The 19,980-nt window shown below is 42.6% G+C and overlaps 2 protein-coding genes across 3 annotated transcripts; both read left to right on the top strand.

Moving 5' to 3' along the window:
- The first annotated feature begins 10 nt into the window (after window positions 1-10).
- Window positions 11-3,218, top strand: mkrn2os.1 (MKRN2 opposite strand, tandem duplicate 1). Of its 2 annotated transcripts, XM_064967362.1 has the most exons (5): window positions 11-82; window positions 223-477; window positions 622-668; window positions 766-937; window positions 2,718-3,218. In XM_064967362.1, the coding sequence occupies exons 2-5, from the start codon at window positions 251-253 to the stop codon at window positions 2,923-2,925; spliced, it is 654 nt and encodes a 217-aa protein (XP_064823434.1). In that variant the 5' UTR covers window positions 11-82; window positions 223-250; the 3' UTR covers window positions 2,926-3,218. The 2 variants fall into 2 exon arrangements, with proteins under 2 accessions (XP_064823434.1, XP_064823432.1); XM_064967360.1 differs by having other exon boundaries at window positions 25-477.
- A 14,190-nt stretch (window positions 3,219-17,408) lies between these two features.
- mkrn2os.2 (MKRN2 opposite strand, tandem duplicate 2) lies at window positions 17,409-18,929 on the top strand. The gene is made up of 5 exons (XM_064967235.1): window positions 17,409-17,614; window positions 17,751-17,800; window positions 17,956-18,124; window positions 18,362-18,560; window positions 18,855-18,929. The coding sequence occupies exons 1-5, from the start codon at window positions 17,409-17,411 to the stop codon at window positions 18,927-18,929; spliced, it is 699 nt and encodes a 232-aa protein (XP_064823307.1).
- Window positions 18,930-19,980: the final 1,051 nt, after the last annotated feature.

The raw sequence follows: 19,980 nt of genomic DNA, 5'->3' as shown, positions 1-19,980 counted from the left end.
CAGATTCGATGAACGAAAGGTTCCGAGGGGAAGGTTCATGACAGGTCAGCAGCCAAGTATGAGTCTCTCGAGCATACGACAGGTATGTTGAAAAACGATTATCTTTAAGAATAAATAAACAGTTATTCTTAAAAATGACTTAACGCGTTGTAATTGTTTTTTAAATATTTTTTTTAGCAACGTTTGTAACGCTTAAAAACACCAGTGTTTTTAATCCCCTAGCTCATGCATTTCCCGGTTGAACCTTCCAATGGACTGCACTGTCTTGAAGTTTAACCATTGTGGAAGAAAAATCTATAGTTTTGACAAAAATAGGCTCCAAACAGAGAACACAGGGCGAAAATGCCCAATCTGTCAGGAGCAGATGAGATTCAGCCTCCTCGAGGCACCTGTTGTAGTTCCATGTCCATTTAGTAATGGACACAAGGTCCGGTGTGCCTTCCTCATTGGATCCTCACTGGGACCTGCTTTTCTTAGGTAAAACCAAATCTTTACTGTATTCTCATTGTCAACAAATTGTCTTTTTGCAACATTGAATGTTAAAAGGTAAATCTTTTTAAATTTGTATTTTCAACTTTTCATGTGTCTTCCTGACCGGACCTGTCATGGTGTTTGTCACAGTGAATGGCAGGACTCGGAGCTGCATGTCGGAGTTACTAACTCACAAGGTGCCTTCAGAATAGTTTACTTGCAGTTTGAATATCAAAACAGCCAGTTTGGGTGTTAGACTGGACTAGGTAACTAGAGCTGATGTCTGTGTTCAAGGTGTGGTGTACAGCTACACCTCCTCAGGAGTCCAGAGAGAGGAACAGGGCTGGGAGCAGTGCCTCAGTGTGCCGCTGGTGGCCCCCGGGAATAGCAGAGGCAGCCTAGCTGGGACGCTGTGGGACAGTGAGCTGGAACAGTTCTCCCTCCTCCCCACCTGGTCACGACACAGGTGAATATTACAAATCGAAATAGTTCATTCTTAAAACCTAAATGATAAGATGGTGCTTCCACTTTATAAACCCCACATAAAGAATAAAGGGGTTGTATAGTTTATAATAACAAACTTCAACATGATTATTTTGTTTGACAGACTAATCTCCAAAAGTATTGGTACTGTGACAATTTTTTCTTTTGGCTCTGTACTCCAGCACTATGGATTTGAACCGATACAAATAATTTGAGGGTATTTATCCATATCGGGTGAACCGTTTAGAAATCCCCTCCCTGAACCGTTTAGAAATTGCAGGTTTTTGTACATAGTTGTTGTCCCCCCCCCCCCTCCCCATTTTAGGGAACAAAAAGTATTGGGACACTTGTGTATTAAAGTAGTAAAAGGTTAAGTATTTGGTCCCCTGTTCATAGCATAGTGACTACATGAAGCCTCTGACTCTACACATTAGTTGGATGCATTTGCTGTTTGTTTTGGTTGTGTTTCAGATTATTGTGCCCAAAATAAATTAATGCTAAATAATGTATTGTCATTTTGGAGTCACTTTAATTGTAAATAAGAATTGAATGTTTCTAAACACTTCTACACTTCATGAGAATGCTACCATGATTACAGATAATCAATTGTGAATAATGATAAGTTAGAAGCACAAATATTATACCCCCAAGACATACTAACATCTCACCATTACAATAACAGAGGAGGTTAGCATTTTATACCATACCCCCAAGACATGCTAACCTCTCACCATAATATATAATAATATATATCCCATTTAGCAGACGCTTTTGTCCAAAGCGACTTACAAGTCGGCTGGGGCCACTACTTTTACATATGGGTGGCCCCAGCGGGAATCGAACCCACGACGCTTGGCGTTGCAAGCGCCATGCTCTACCGACTGAGCCACACAGGACCCCTAACCATTACAGTAACAGAGGAGGTTAGCATTTTATATCATACCCCCAAGACATGCTAACCTCTCACCATTACAATATCCCATGGGAGGTTAGCATTTTATATCATACCCCCAAGACATGCTAACCTCTCACCATTACAATAACAGGGGAGGTTAGCATTTTATATCATACCCCCAAGACATGCTAACCTCTCACCATTACAATATCCCATGGGAGGTTAGCATTTTATATCATACCCCCAAGACATGCTAACCTCTCACCATTACAATAACAGGGAGGTTAGCATTTTATATCATACCCCCAAGACATGCTAACCTCTCACCATTACAATAACAGGGGAGGTTAGCATTTTATATCATACCCCCAAGACATGCTAACCTCTCACCATTACAATATCCCATGGGAGGTTAGCATTTTATATCATACCCCCAAGACATGCTAACCTCTCACCATTACAATAACAGGGGAGGTTAGCATTTTATATCATACCCCCAAGACATGCTAACCTCTCACCATTACAATAACAGGGGAGGTTAGCATTTTATATCATACCCCCAAGACATGCTAACCTCTCACCATTACAGTAACAGAGGTGGTTAGCATTTTGGGGGGGTATAATATGTGTCTAACTTTCTCACTCATTATAATTCAGGATTATTCATAATTTAGAACCAAATACTAAATGTTTTTTAATACACAAGTGAATTTGTCCCAATGGGGGCACTACTGTATGTACAAAAGGGCTGTAATTTTGAAACTGTTCCTCAAATTAAAGCTGAGTCTGCCCTTTAACGTCAGTCATTGTATAATTTCAAATCCAAAGTGGAGTACAGAGCCAAAACATGTCACTGTATTTGCTCCAGGTTTGAAGAGGAGAGGGAGTTTGGCTCGTGTTGCTATGGCTTTGCCCTGTCCTTCCTGAACCAGTTGAGGAAAGCAGAGGGCAGAGAGTCAGTCACGAGGGATGACTTCACACAGCAACATGTCCTGCCCCACGTTAAGACTGCCTCCAAATACATCACAGTCTACCAAGAGATCCATCAACATGGTTTCTACGTAGCTGATTTATAAGATGCTTGTATTAGTGTAATTTTTAGAGGGGTTGGGATAAAGCTGAAGGACCTTCCGTTGGATCTTGTATACAATTGGACAATAAAGCTGAACTTCAATGATATTGTTAATGCTTAGTTGTTGGTTAGCACACAGAAATCCTGATGCTTTTAATAAAACATTTAAAAAGCCGATGCCATTATGTTAGAAAATTGAGAAGATGTGTGTAGCAAATCTGAGTAGGTTGATGTGTATGATATTGGATATGATATAGTGAGAGTCTGTATAAGAGTAAAATAAATAATAACTGCCAATTTGCATGTCTGAGTGTCTACAGTATGTGTGTAGTGTGTATAGCCTTAATATTCATAATTGTAATCCATATCGTATCACCATCATAACATTCTTTCACTGCAAATCTACCATTCCAGTGTTTTACTTGCTATATTGTATTTACTTTGCCACCATGGCCTTTTTTTTTACCTTAACCTCACATCGTATATAGACTTGTTTCTACTGTATGTTTGTTTTACTCCATGTGTAACTCTGTCGTTGTATGTGTCGACCTGCTTTGCTTTATTTTGGCCAGGTCGCAATTGTAAATGAGAACTTGTTCTCAACTTGCCTACCTGGTTAAATAAAGGTGAAATAAATAATTACCTTGAACATAATTGAAAAACACATCCGATAATTTCCATAGCAATTGACGTTTCACATGATTATGAAAGATCTTGCATTACTCTGGAGACAGCTTCACTACAGTACAAATTTATTCTGTAAAATATGTTAATTTTCCCCAATGCCCCTACTCTGATATCGTCCCCTTGCTTGCTGTAAACAAATACATAAAAAACAAACACATTCAATTATAAAACAGTTCTCGACAATAGAGAGGGAGAGAGTGAGAGAAGAGAGCGAGATCAGGTGTGTGTATAAGTCCATATGTGTAAGCAGGCAAGTAATTGAGTATGCGTGTGTTCATATCCACTTCATAATGTTAAGATATTTTTACAGTTCCCATACCTTTTTTTTCGTAACCTGAAGTCCCTGTAGAATTTAGTACAGCCACAGTCTTATGGAGCTGTCTCGAAATAGCTGTCAATCTATAAATCAAATCAAATGTTTTTATATAGCCCTTCTTACATCAGCTCAAAGTGCTGTACAGACACCCAGCCGAAAACACCAAACAGCAAGCAATGCAGGTGTAGAAACACAGTGGCAAGGAAAAACTCACTAGAAAGGCCAGAATCTAAGAAGAAACCAAGAGAGGAACCAGGCTATGAGGGGTGGCCAGTCCTCTTCTGACTGTGCCAGGTGGAGATCATAAACCTAGAGAGGAGCCAGGCTATGAGGGGTGGCCAGTTCTCTTCTGGCTGTGCCAGGTGGAGATTATAACAGAACATGGCCAAGATGCTCAAATTTTCATAAATGACCACCATGGACAAATAATAATAATCACAGTAGTTGTCGAGGGTGCAACAGGTTAGCACCTATGGAGGAAATGTCAGTTCGCTTTTCATAGCCGATCATACCTAAGACAGTATAGGACTGACCCTTAACAGTAAACTACAGAGACAGCATAGGACTGACCCTTTACAGTGAACTAACTAGACAGTATAGGACTGACTCAAACCATTTACATTGCACTACCTAGACAGTAAAGGACTGACCCTTTACATTGAACTACCAAGACAGTATAGGACTGACCCTAACCATTTACATTGCACTACCTAGACAGTAAAGGACTGACCCTTTACATTGAACTACCCACACAGCATAGGACTGACCCTTTACAGTGAACTACCTAGACAGTAAAGGACTGACCCTTTACATTGAACTACCTAGACAGCATAGGACTGACCCTTTACATTGAACTAAAGAGACAGTATAGGACTGACCCTTTACAGTGAACTAACTAGACAGTAAAGGACTGACCCTTTACAGTGAACTACCCATACAGAATAGGACTGACACTTTACATTGAACTACATAGACAGTAAAGGACTGACCCTTTACAGTGAACTACCAAGACAGTATAGGACTGACCCTTTAGAAGTGAACTACCTAGACAGTATAGGACTGACCCTTTACAGTGAACTACTGAGACAGTATAGGACTGACCCTTTACAGTGAAATACCTAGACAGTATATGACTGACCCTTTTTACTCTGAACGACCAAGACAGTATAGGACTGACCGTTTACATTGAACTACCTAGACAGTACAGGACTGACCCTTTACAGTGAACTATATAGACAGTATAGGACTGACCTTTTACAGTGAACTACCTAGACAGTATAGGACTGACCGTTTACATTGAACTACCTAGACAGTACAGGACTGACCCCTTACAGTGAACTACCTAGACAGCATAGGACTGACCTTTTACAGTGAACTACCTGGACAGTATAGGACTGACCCTTTACATTGAACTACATAGACAGTATAGGACTGACCGTTTACATTGAACTACCTAGACAGTACAGGACTGACCTTAACCCTTTACAGTGATCTACCTATACAGTATAGGACTGACCCTTTACAGTGAACTACCAAGACAGTATAGGCCTGACCCTTTACAGTGAACTTCCTTGACAGTATATGACTGACCCTAACCCTTTACATTGAACTACCGAGACAGCATAGGATTGACCCTTTACAGTGAACTACCAAGACAGCATAGGAATGACCCTTTACAGTGAACTACCTAGACAGTATAAAACTGACCCTAACCCTGTACAGTGAACTACCTAAACAGCATAGGCCTGACCCTTTACAGTGAACCACCGAGACAGTAAAGGACTGACCCTAACCCTATACAGTGACCTACCTAGACAGTATAGGACTGACCCTTTACAGTGAACCACCTAGACAGTATAGGACTGACCCTTTACAGTGAACTACCTAGACAGTATAAAACTGACCCTAACCCTTTACAGTGAACTACCTAGACAGTATAGGACTGACCCTTTACAGTGAACTACCTAGACAGTATAAAACTGACCCTAACCCTTTACAGTGAACTACCTAGACAGCATAGGACAGACCCTTTATAGTGAACTACCAAGACAGCATAGGAATGACCCTTTACAGTGAACTACCTAGACAGTATAAAACTGACCCTAACCCTTTACAGTGAACTACCTAGACAGCATAGGACAGACCCTTTATAGTGAACTACCTAGACAGTATAGGACTGACCCTTTACAGTGAACTACCGAGACAGTATAGGACTGACCCTTTACAGTGAACTATCTAGACAGTATAGGATTGTCCCTTACCCTTTACATTGAGCTACCTAGACAGCTTAGGACTGACCCTTTACAGTGAACAACAGAGACAGCATAGGACTGACCCTTTACTGTGAACTACCGAGACAGTAATGGACTGACCCTAACCCTTTACAGTGAACTACCTAAACAGCATAGGACTGACCCTTTACAGTGAACCACCGAGACAGCGAAGGACTGACCCTAACCCTATACAGTGACCTACCTAGACAGTATAGGACTGACCCTTTACAGTGAACCACCTAGACAGTATAGGACTGACCCTAACCCTTCACAGTGAACTACCTGGACAGCATAGGACTGACACTTTACATTGAACTACAGAGACAGTATAGGACTGACCCTTTACAGTGAACTACCTAGACAGCATAGGACTGACCCTTTACAGTGAACTACCAAGACAGTATGGGACTGACCCTTTACAGTGAACAACCTCGACAGTATAGGACGGACACTTTACAGTGAACAACCTAGACAGTATAGGACTGACCTTTTACAGTGAACTACCTAGACAGTATAGGACTGACCTTTTACAGTGAACTACCTAGACAGTATAGGACTGACCCTTTACAGTGAACTACCGAGACAGTAAAGGACTGACCCTAACCCTTTACAGTGAACTACCTAGACAGTATAGGACTGACCTTTTACAGTGAACTACCTAGACAGTATAGGACTGACCCTTTACAGTGAACTACCGAGACAGTAAAGGACTGACCCTAACCCTTTACAGTGAACTCCCTAGACAGTATAGGACTGACCCTAACCCTTTACAGTGAATTACCTAGACAGCATAGGACTGACCCTAACCCTTTACAATGAACTACCTAGACAGTATAGGACTGACCCTTTACAGTGAACTACCTAGACAGCATAGAACTGACCATTTACAGTGAATTACCTAGACAGCATAGGACTGACACTTTACATTGAACTACCAAGACAGTATAGGACTGACAATAACCCTTTTCAGTGAACTACCTAGACAGTATAGGACTGACCCTTTACAGTGAACTACCTAGACAGTATAGGACTGACCCTTCACAGTGAACTACCGAGACAGTATAGGACTGACCCTTTACAGTGAACTACCTAGACAGTATAGTAATGACTCTTTACAGTGAACAACCTAGACAGTATAGGACTGACCCTTTACAGTGAACTACCGAGGCAGTATAGGACTGACCATTTACAGTGAACGACCTAGACAGCATAGGACTGACACTTTACATTGAACTACCTAGACAGTATAGGACTGACGCTAACCCTTTACAGTGAACTACCTAGACATTATAGGACTGACCCTTTACAGTGAACTACCTTGACAGTATAGGACTGACCCTTTACATTGAACTATCTTGACAGTATAGGACTGACCCTTTACAGTGAACTACCTAGACAGTATAGGACTGACCCTTTACAGTGAACTACCTAGACAGTATAGGACTGACCCTTTACAGTGAACTACCTAGACAGTATAGGACTGACCCTTTACAGTGAACTACCAAGACAGTATAGGACTGACCTTTTACAGTGAACTACCTAGACAGTATAGTACTGACCCTTTACAGTGAACAACCTAGACAGTATAGGACTGACCCTTTACAGTGAACTACCGAGGCAGTACAGGACTGACCCTTTACAGTGAACTACCTAGACATTATAGCACTGACTCTTTACAGTGAACTACATAGACAGTATAGGACTGACCCTTTACAGTGAACTACCTAGACAGTATAGGACTGACCCTTTACATTGAACTACCTAGACAGTATAGGACTGACCCTTTACATTGAACTACCTTGACCGTATAGGACTGACCCTTTCCCTTTACAGTGAACTACCTCGACAGCATAGGACTGACCCTTTACAGTGAACTACCAAGACAGTATAGGACTGCCCCTTCACAGTGAACTACCGAGACAGTATAGGACTGACCCTTTACAGTGAACTACCTAGACAGTATAGGTCTGACCTCTTACAGTGAACTACATAGACAGTATAGTACTGACCCTTTACAGTCAACAACCTAGACAGTATAGGACTGACCATTTACATTGAACAACCTTGACAGTATATTACTGACCCTTTACAGTGAACTACCAAGACAGTATGGGACTGACCCTTTACAGTGAACAACCTAGACAGTATAGGACTGACCCTTTACAGTGAACTACCTAGACAGTATAGGACTGACCCTTTACAGTGAACTACCGAGACAGTAAAGGACTGACCCTAACCCTTTACAGTGAACTCCCTAGACAGTATAGGACTGACCCTAACTCTTTACAGTGAATTACCTAGACAGCATAGGACTGACCCTAACCCTTTACAATGAACTACCTAGACAGTATAGGACTGACCCTTTACAGTGAACTACCTAGACAGCATAGAACTGACCATTTACAGTGAATTACCTAGACAGCATAGGACTGACACTTTACATTGAACTACCAAGACAGTATAGGACTGACAATAACCCTTTTCAGTGAACTACCTAGACAGCATAGGACTGACCCTTTACAGTGAACTACCTAGACAGTATAGGACTGACCCTTCACAGTGAACTACCGAGACAGTATAGGACTGACCCTTTACAGTGAACTACCTAGACAGTATAGTACTGACCCTTTACAGTGAACAACCTAGACAGTATAGGACTGACCCTTTACAGTGAACTACCGAGGCAGTATAGGACTGACCCTTTACAGTGAACGACCTAGACAGCATAGGACTGACACTTTACATTGAACTACCTAGACAGTATAGGACTGACGCTAACCCTTTACAGTGAACTACCTAGACATTATAGGACTGACCCTTTACAGTGAACTACCTAGACAGTATAGGACTGACCCTTTACATTGAACTATCTTGACAGTATAGGACTGACCCTTTACAGTGAACTACCTAGACAGTATAGGACTGACCCTTTACATTGAACTACCTTGACAGTATAGGACTGACCCTTTCCCTTTACAGTGAACTACCTCGACAGTATAGGACTGACCCTTTACAGTGAACTACCAAGACAGTATAGGACTGCCCCTTCACAGTGAACTACTGAGACAGTATAGGACTGACCCTTTACAGTGAAATACCTAGACAGTATAGGACTGACCTTTTACAGTGAACTACCTAGACAGTATAGTACTGACCCTTTACAGTGAACAACCTAGACAGTATAGGACTGACCCTTTACAGTGAACTACCGAGGCAGTATAGGACTGACCCTTTACAGTGAATGACCTAGACAGCATAGGACTGACCTTTTACAGTGAACTACCTAGACAGTATAGCACTGACTCTTTACAGTGAACTACCTAGACAGTATAGGACTGACCCTTTACAGTGAACTACCTAGACAGTATAGGACTGACCCTTTACATTGAACAACCTCGACAGTATAGGACGGACACTTTACAGTGAACAACCTAGACAGTATAGGACTGACCCTTTACAGTGAACTACCTAGACAGTATATGACTGACCTTTTACAGTGAACTACCTAGACAGTATAGTACTGACCCTTTACATTGAACTACCTAGAGAGTATAGCACTGACCCTTTACAGTGAACTACCTAGAAAGTATAGGACTGACCCTTTACAGTGAACTACCTAGACAGTATAGGACTGACCCTTTACATTGAACTACCTTGACAGTATAGGACTGACCCTTTCCCTTTACAGTGAACTACCTCGACAGCATAGGACTGACCCTTTACAGTGAACTACCAAGACAGTATAGGTCTGACCTCTTACAGTGAACTACATAGACAGTATAGTACTGACCCTTTACAGTGAACAACCTAGACAGTATAGGACTGACCCTTTACAGTGAACTACCGAGGCAGTATAGGACTGACCCTTTACAGTGAACGACCTAGACAGCATAGGACTGACACTTTACATTGAACTACCTAGACAGTATAGGACTGACGCTAACCCTTTACAGTGAACTACCTAGACAGTATAGGACTGACCCCTTACAGTGAACTACCTAGACAGCATAGGACTGACCCTTTACAGTGAACTACCTAGACAGCATAGGACTGACCCTTTACTGTGAACTACCTAGACAGTAAAGGACTGACCCTACATTGAACTACCATGACAGTAAAGGAATGACCCTTTACATTGAACTACCTACACAGTATAGGACTGACCCTAACCTTTTACAGTGAACTACCTAGACAGTATAGGACTGACCCTTTACAGTGAACCACCTAGACAGTATAGGACTGACCCTAACCCTTTACAGTGAACTACCTAGACAGCATAGAACTGACCCTTTACAGTGAACGACCGAGACAGCATAGGACTGACCCTTCACAGTGAACTACCTAGACAGCATAGGACTGACCCTTTACAGTGAACTACCTAGACAGTATAGGACTGACCCTTTACAGTGAACTACCTAGACAGTATAGGACTGACCCTTTACAGTGAACTACCTAGACAGTATAGGAATGACCTTTTACAGTGAACTACCTAGACAGTATAGTACTGACCCTTTACAGTGAACAACCTAGACAGTATAGCACTGACCCTTTACAGTGAACTACCTAGAAAGTATAGGACTGACCCTTTACATTGAACTACCTTGACAGTATAGGACTGACCCTTTCCCTTTACAGTGAACTACCTCGACAGCATAGGACTGACCCTTTACAGTGAACTACCAAGACAGTATAGGACTGCCCCTTCACAGTGAACTACCGAGACAGTATAGGACTGACCCTTTACAGTGAACTACCTAGACAGTATAGGTCTGACCTCTTACAGTGAACTACATAGACAGTATAGTACTGACCCTTTACAGTGAACAACCTAGACAGTATAGGACTGACCCTTTACAGTGAACTACCAAGACAGTATGGGACTGACCCTTTACAGTGAACAACCTAGACAGTATAGGACTGACCCTTTACAGTGAACTACCTAGACAGTATAGGACTGACCCTTTACAGTGAACTACCGAGACAGTAAAGGACTGACCCTAACCCTTTACAGTGAACTCCCTAGACAGTATAGGACTGACCCTAACCTTTTACAGTGAATTACCTAGACAGCATAGGACTGACCCTAACCCTTTACAATGAACTACCTAGACAGTATAGGACTGACCCTTTACAGTGAACTACCTAGACAGCATAGAACTGACCATTTACAGTGAATTACCTAGACAGCATAGGACTGACACTTTACAGTGAACTACCTAGACAGTATAGGACTGACCCTTCACAGTGAACTACCGAGACAGTATAAGACTGACAATAACCCTTTTCAGTGAACTACCTAGACAGCATAGGACTGACCCTTTACAGTGAACTACCTAGACAGTATAGGACTGACCCTTCACAGTGAACTACCGAGACAGTATAAGACTGACCCTTTACAGTGAACGACCTAGACAGCATAGGACTGACACTTTACAGTGAACTACCTAGACAGTATAGGACTGACGCTAACCCTTTACAGTGAACTACCTAGACAGTATAGGACTGACCCCTTACAGTGAACTACCTAGACAGCATAGGACTGACCCTTTACTGTGAACTACCTAGACAGTAAAGGACTGACCCTACATTGAACTACCATGACAGTAAAGGAATGACCCTTTACATTGAACTACCTACACAGTATAGGACTGACCCTAACCTTTTACAGTGAACTACCTAGACAGTATAGGACTGACCCTTTACAGTGAACCACCTAGACAGTATAGGACTGACCCTAACCCTTTACAGTGAACTACCTAGACAGCATAGAACTGACCCTTTACAGTGAACGACCGAGACAGCATAGGACTGACCCTTCACAGTGAACTACCTAGACAGCATAGGACTGACCCTTTACAGTGAACTACCTAGACAGTATAGGACTGACCCTTTACAGTGAACTACCTAGACAGTATAGGACTGACCCTTTACATTGAACTACAGAGACAGTATAGGACTGACCCTTTACAGTGAACTACCTAGACAGCATAGGACTGACCCTTTACAGTGAACTACCTAGACAGCATAGGACTGACCTTTTACAGTGAACTACCTAGACAGTATAGGACTGACCCTTTACAGTGAACTAACTCGACAGTATAGGACTGACCCCTGACAGTGAACTACCGAGACAGTATAGGACTGACCCTTTACAGTGAACTACCTAGACAGTATAGGACTGACCCTTTACAGTGAACACCAAGACAGTATAGAACTACCTATAGGACTGACCCTTTACAGTGAACTACCTAGACAGTATAGGACTGACCTTTTACAGTGAACTACCTAGACAGTATAGGACTGACCCTTTACAGTGAACTACCTAGACAGTATAGGACTGACCCTTTACAGTGAACTACCGAGACAGTATAGGACTGACCCTTTACAGTGAACGACCTAGACAGCATAGGACTGACCTTTTACAGTGAACTACCTAGACAGTATAGCACTGACCCTTTACAGTGAACTACCTAGACAGTATAGGACTGACCCTTTACAGTGAACTACCTAGACAGTATAGGACTGACCCTTTACAGTGAACTACCTAGACAGCATAGGACTGACCCTTTACAGTGAACTACCTAGACAGCCTGACCTTTTACAGTGAACTACCTAGACAGTATAGGACTGACCCTTTACAGTGAACTACCTAGACAGTAGTAGGACTGACCCTAGGACTGACCCTTTACAGTGAACTACCTAGACAGTATAGGACTGACCCTTTACAGTGAACTACCTAGACAGTATAGGACTGACCCTTTACAGTGAACGACCTTATAGGACTGACCCTTTACAGTGAACTACCTAGACAGTATAGGACTGACCCTTTGAACAGTGAATAGGACTGACCCTTTACAGTGAACGACCTAGATAGTATAGGACTGACCCTTTACAGTGAACTACCGAGACAGTATAGGACTGACCCTTTACAGTGAACTACCGAGACAGTATAGGACTGACCCTTTACAGTGAACTACCTAGACAGTATAGGACTGACCCTTTACAGTGAACTACCTAGACATTATAGGACTGACCCTTTACAGTGAACTACCGAGACAGTATAGGACTGACCCTTTACATTGAACTACAGAGACAGTATAGGACTGACCCTTTACAGTGAACTACCTAGACAGTATAGGACTGACCCTTTACAGTGAACTACCGAGACAGTATAGGACTGACCCTTTACAGTGAACTAACTCGACAGTATAGGACTGACCCCTGACAGTGAACTACCGAGACAGTATAGGACTGACCCTTTACAGTGAACTACCTAGACAGTATAGGACTGACCCTTTACATTGAACTACCTTGACAGTATAGGACTGACCCTTTCCCTTTACAGTGAACTACCTATAGGACTGACAGTATAACTACCGAGACTGACCCTTTACAGTGAACTACCAAGACAGTATAGGACTGCCCCTTCACAGTGAACTACCGAGACAGTATAGGACTGACCCTTTACAGTGAACTACCTAGACAGTATAGGACTGACCTTTTACAGTGAACTACCTAGACAGTATAGTACTGACCCTTTACAGTGAACAACCTAGACAGTATAGGACTGACCCTTTACAGTGAACTACCTAGGCAGTATAGGACTGACCCTTTACAGTGAACGACCTAGACAGCATAGGACTGACCTTTTACAGTGAACTACCTAGACAGTATAGCACTGACCCTTTACAGTGAACTACCTGGACAGTATAGGACTGACCCTTTACAGTGAACAACCTAGACAGTATAGGACTGACCCTTTACAGTGAACTACCTAGACAGCATAGGACTGACCCTTTACAGTGAACTACCTAGACAGCATAGGACTGACCTTTTACAGTGAACTACCTAGACAGTATAGGACTGACCCTTTACAGTGAACTACCTCGACAGTATAGGACTGACCCCTGACAGTGAACTACCGAGACAGTATAGGACTGACCCTTTACAGTGAACTACCTAGACAGTATAGGACTGACCCTTTACAGTGAACTACCTAGACAGTATAGGACTGACCTTTTACAGTGAACTACCTAGACAGTATAGTACTGACCCTTTACAGTGAACTACCTAGACAGTATAGGACTGACACTTTACAGTGAACTACCGAGGCAGTATAGGACTGACCCTTTACAGTGAACGACCTAGATAGTATAGGACTGACCCTTTACAGTGAACTACCGAGACAGTATAGGACTGACCCTTTACAGTGAACTACCGAGACAGTATAGGACTGACCCTTTACAGTGAACTACCTAGACAGTATAGGACTGACCCTTTACAGTGAACTACCTAGACATTATAGGACTGACCCTTTACAGTGAACTACCGAGACAGTATAGGACTGACCCTTTACAGTTGAACTACAGTGAACTACCTAGACAGTATAGGACTGACCCTTGAACTACAGTATAGGACTGACCCTTTACCCTAGACAGTATAGGACTGACCCTTTACAGTGAACTACCTAGACAGTATAGGACTGACCCTTTACAGTGAACTACCTAGACAGTATAGGACTGACCCTTTACAGTGAACTACCTAGACAGATAGGACAGTAACTACCTAGGACTGACCCTTTACAGTGAACTGACCCTTTACAGTGAACTACCTAGACAGTATAGGACTGACCCTAACCCTTTACAGTGAACTACCTAGACAGCATAGGACTGACCCTTTACAGTGAACTACCTTAGGACTGACACAGTGAACTACCTAGACAGTATAGGACTGACCCTTTACAGTGAACTACCTAGACAGTATAGGACTGACCCTTTACAGTGAACTACCTAGACAGTATAGGACTGACCCTTTACAGTGAACTACCTAGACAGTATAGGACTGACCCTTTACAGTGAACTACCCTTTACAGACAGTATAGGACTGACCCTTTACAGTGAACTACCTTTGACCCTTTACAGTGAACTACCTAGACAGTATAGGACTGATAGAACTACCTAGACAGTATAGACTGACCCTTTACAGTGAACTACCTAGACAGTATAGGACTGACCCTTTACAGTGAACTACCTAGACAGTATAGAACCCTTACAGTGAACTACCTAGACAGTATAGACTGACCCTTTACAGTGAACTACCTAGACAGTATACCCTTTACAGTGAACTACCTAGACTGACCCTTTACAGTGAACTACCTAGACAGACAGTATAGGACTGACCCTTTACAGTGAACTACACAGTGAACTACCCTAGACAGTATAGGACTGACCCTTTACAGTGAACTACCTAGACTGACCCTTTACAGTGAACTACCTAGACAGTATAGGACTGACCCTTTACAGTGAACTACCTAGACAGTATAGGACTGACCTTTACAGTGAACTACCTAGACAGTATAGGACTGACCCTTTACAGTGAACTACCTAGACAGTATAGGACTGACCCTTTACAGTGAACTACCTAGACAGTATAGGACTGACCCTTTACAGTGAACTACCTAGACAGTATAGGACTGACCCTTTACAGTGAACTACCTAGACAGTATAGGACTGACCCTTTACAGTGAACTACCTAGACAGTATAGGACTGACCCTCGACAGTATAGGACTGACCCTTTACAGTGAACTACCTAGACAGTATAGGACTGACCCTTTTACAGTGAACTACCTAGACAGTATAGGACCCTTTACAGTGAACTGACCCTGACCCTTTACAGTGAACTACCTAGACAGTATAGGACTGACCTTTACAGTGAACTACCTATAGGACAGCATAGAACTGACCCTTTACAGTGAACTACCGAGACAGCATAGGACTGACCCTTTACAGTGAACTACCTAGACAGTAGGACCTAGACAGTATAGGACTGACCCTTTACAGTGAACTACCTAGACAGTATAGGACTGACCCTTTACAGTGAACTACCTAGACAGTATAGGACTGACCCTTTACAGTGAACTACCTAGACAGTATAGGACTGACCCTTTACAGTGAACTACCAGTATAGGACTGACCCTTTACAGTGAACTACCTAGACAGTATAGGACTGACCCTTTACAGTGAACTACCTAGACAGTATAGGACTGACCCTTTACAGTGAACTACCTAGACCTGACCCTTTACAGTGAACTACCTAGACAGTGGACTGACCCTTTACAGTGAACTACCGAGACAGTATAGGACTGACCCTTTACAGTGAACTACCTATAGGACTGACAGTGAACTACCTAGACAGTATAGACTGACCCTGAACTACCGAGACAGTATAGGACTGACAGTGAACTACCTAGACAGTATAGGACTGACCCTAACCCTTTACAGTGAACTACCTAGTCAGCATAGAACAGACCCTTTACAGTGAACTACCGAGACAGCATAGGACTGACCCTTTACTGTGAACTACCTAGACAGTATAGGACTGACCCTAACCCTGTACATTGAACTACCTAGACAGCATAGGACTGACCCTTTACAGTGAACTTCCTTGACATCATAGGACTGACCCTTTACTGTGAACTACCTAGACAGTATAGGACTGACCCTAACCCTTTACAGTGAACTACCCATACAGTATAGGACTGACCCTTTACATTGAACTACCAAGACAGTAAAGGACTGACCCTTTACATTGAACTACCTAGACAGTAAAGGACTGACCCTTTACAGTGAACTACCTAGACAGCATAGGACTGACCCTTTACATTGAACTACCTAGACAGCATAGGACTGACCCTTTACATTGAACTACCTAGACAGTATAGAACTGACCCTAATCCTTTACAGTGAACTACCAAGACAGTATAGGACTGACCCTTTACAGTGAACTACCTAGACAGTTTAGGACTGACCCTTTACAGTGAACTACCGAGACAGTATAGGACTGACCCTTTACAGTGAACTACCTAGACAGTATAGGACTGACCCTTTACAGTGAACCACCTAGACAGTATGACTGACCCTTACCCTTTACAGTGTACTACCTAGACAGTATAGGACTGACTATAACCCTTTACAGTGAAGGAATGAGCAAAAAACAGGACTGCTGAACAGAAGAGCTTGGGGACAGTATAGTTGCAACCTGATAGGCCCCAGACAGTTAGTGACAAATGAGAAGGTTGTGTGAGTGGAGCGTCACAGACCAGATAGGTTAAATTACACTGCTGTCCTGCTAGGGTGTTAGTGTGAAGCCCTATGACTGGGTAGGGAACTTAGTTAGCAAACTAGTAGGGAAGTTCTATTCCATCTGTTTCCATGGAGGAAAAGAGTGTGATTAAGTTCAGCCACTGTCAGAAGGACATCTTCTGTTTCTTCATTCCAGAGAAATGTCCAGAGTGTGGAGTGAGCTTCAGCAGTGGCAGGCTGGAGGAGGCTCCTATCCGTATCCCCAACCCTTTTTCTAACGGACACAAGACCCCATGCTGCTTCCTGGTCGCACCTGCTGAGGAAAACAACCTCAGGTAAACATTGACTACTGTGTTAGTGTAAAAGGCAACAAGCTGTTCTTAGCAGATGTTCTGTTCGCCACACATTGAATGAACACAAACTCAATGCACGGACATCATAGATTGATTGAATGTAGATTGCTGTGTTTAGGGAGTTTGATGGCGGCTCAGACCTACACACTGGGATCACAGACACTAATGGTAGGTTCCGTTTTTTCACCCATACTGTAACGGTACATGCTACAACTTCCCTTCACAATTTACTCAATGGAAAGTTAACATTACTGACATCAACATGTCATTAGGACTAAAACTGGATAAGCCTAATACTGACAGTCAATGTGTTTGTTCTATAGGAGTGGTGTTCAACTACACTAAGCCAGGGGTCCGGCAGGACCAGCGAGGCTGGGAGATGTGTATCAGTATTCCCCTGATCCAACCAGACATGTTTAACCTTCTCAACCAGTGGGACCAATACCTCAACAAGTTCTCAGACGCCGAGATGTGGGACCCAGCATACAAAAGGTGCACCTTAGTATTGAACTTTAAGATCCTATTACTGTATTACTGACAGAGGAACCGTTGTTAAAGTCTCTATTACTGACAGAGGAACAGTTGTTAAAGTCTCTATTACTGTATTACTGACAGAGGAACAGTTGTTAAAGTCTCTATTACTGTATTACTGACAGAGGAACAGCTGTTTTAGCATTGAGATTGAGGTAAAGGTACTGTAATAAACATGTTTATCTTCTGGTCTTGTAGGTTTAATAAAGAGACGCACAACTGCTACAACTACACTCTGATGTTTCTAAACCGTGTGCTAGCAACACAGGGGAAAGGCTCTCTGACCAAAGACCAGTTCACTCAGAGCTTTGTCCTGCCCAAGATCAAGAGAGCCTGTAAATACACCACAATGTGCAGGGAGATATCACAGAACTACTTCTATATAGCGGACAGTCCTGTTAGAGTGATGGAGGAAGAAAGAGGAGGAGAGAAGGCTTGACTGTTTAATACAAGAGGACAGAGACTGAGGCAGCCACAGTGCTACACAGAACATGAGTTAAAATGACCATCATCCCAGAAACCCTCGATCCATAGATGATGCAATCTCTATTGCACTCCACACTGCCCTTTCCCACACGGACAAAAGGAATGCTCTCCATTATCTCCATGCTAATCACTAAGCTAAAGACCCTGTGACTTAACACCTCCCTCTGCAACTGGATCCTGGACTTCCTGATGTGCCGCTCCCCAGGTGGTAAGGGTAGGCAACAACACATCCACCATGCTGACCCTCAACCAAGGCCCCTCAGAGTTACAGTTCATATAAGGAGATCAGTCAATTGAAATTCATTAAACCCTAACCTATGGTTATCACAACTGGGAATACAGATATGTACAGTAGAAGTCGGAAGTTTACATTCACTGAGGTTGGAGTGATTAAAACTTGTTTTTCAACCACTCCACAAATTTCTTGTTAACAAACTATAGTTTTGGTAAGTCAGTTAAGACATCTACTTTGTGCATGACAAGTAATTTTTCCAACAATTTTTTACAGACAGATTATTTCACTTATAATTCACTGCATCACAATTCCAGTGGGCTAGAAGTTTACATTACATTTACATTTACATTTAAGTCATTTAGCAGACGCTCTTATCCAGAGCGACTTACAAATTGGTGAATTCACCTTCTGACATCAGTGGAACAGCCACTTTACAATAGTGCATCTAAATCATTTAAGGGGGGGGGGGGTGAGAAGGATTGCTTTATCCTTTATTCCTTGAAGAGGAACACGAAGTTGACTGTGCCTTTAAACAGTTTGGAAAATTCCAGAAAATTATGTCATGCTTTAGAAGCTTCTGATGGGCTAATTTACATCATCTGAGTCAATTGGAGGTGTACCTGTGGATGTATTTCAAAGGCTTCAAATCCAGTGCCTCTTTGCTTGACATCATGGGAAAATGAAAGGAAATCAGCAAAGACCTCAGAAAACAAAATTGTAGACCTCCACAAGTCTGGTTCATCCTTTGGAGCCATTTCCAAACACCTGAAGGTACCACGTTCATCTGAACAAACAATAGTATGCAAGTATAAACACCATGGGACCACGCAGCCATCATTCCGCTCAGGAGGGAGACGTGTTCGGTCTCCTAGAGATGAACCTGAAAGGCCGCTCAGCAAGGAAGAAGCCACTGCTCCAAAACCACCATAAAAAAAGCCAGACAACGGTTTGCAACTGCACAAGGGGACAAAGATCGTACTTTTTGGAGAAATGTCCTCTGGTCTGATGAAACAAAATAGAACTGTTTGGCCATAATGACCATCGTTATGTTTGGAGGAAAATGTTGTAGGCTTGCATGCCGTAGAATACCATCCCA

This window comes from Oncorhynchus masou, chromosome 6, assembly GCF_036934945.1.
Source record: "Oncorhynchus masou masou isolate Uvic2021 chromosome 6, UVic_Omas_1.1, whole genome shotgun sequence".
Taxonomy (NCBI): Eukaryota; Metazoa; Chordata; class Actinopteri; order Salmoniformes; family Salmonidae; genus Oncorhynchus; species Oncorhynchus masou.
The sequence above is the reverse complement of the archived record's forward strand: the minus strand, read 5'-3'. Positions and strand labels throughout refer to the sequence as shown.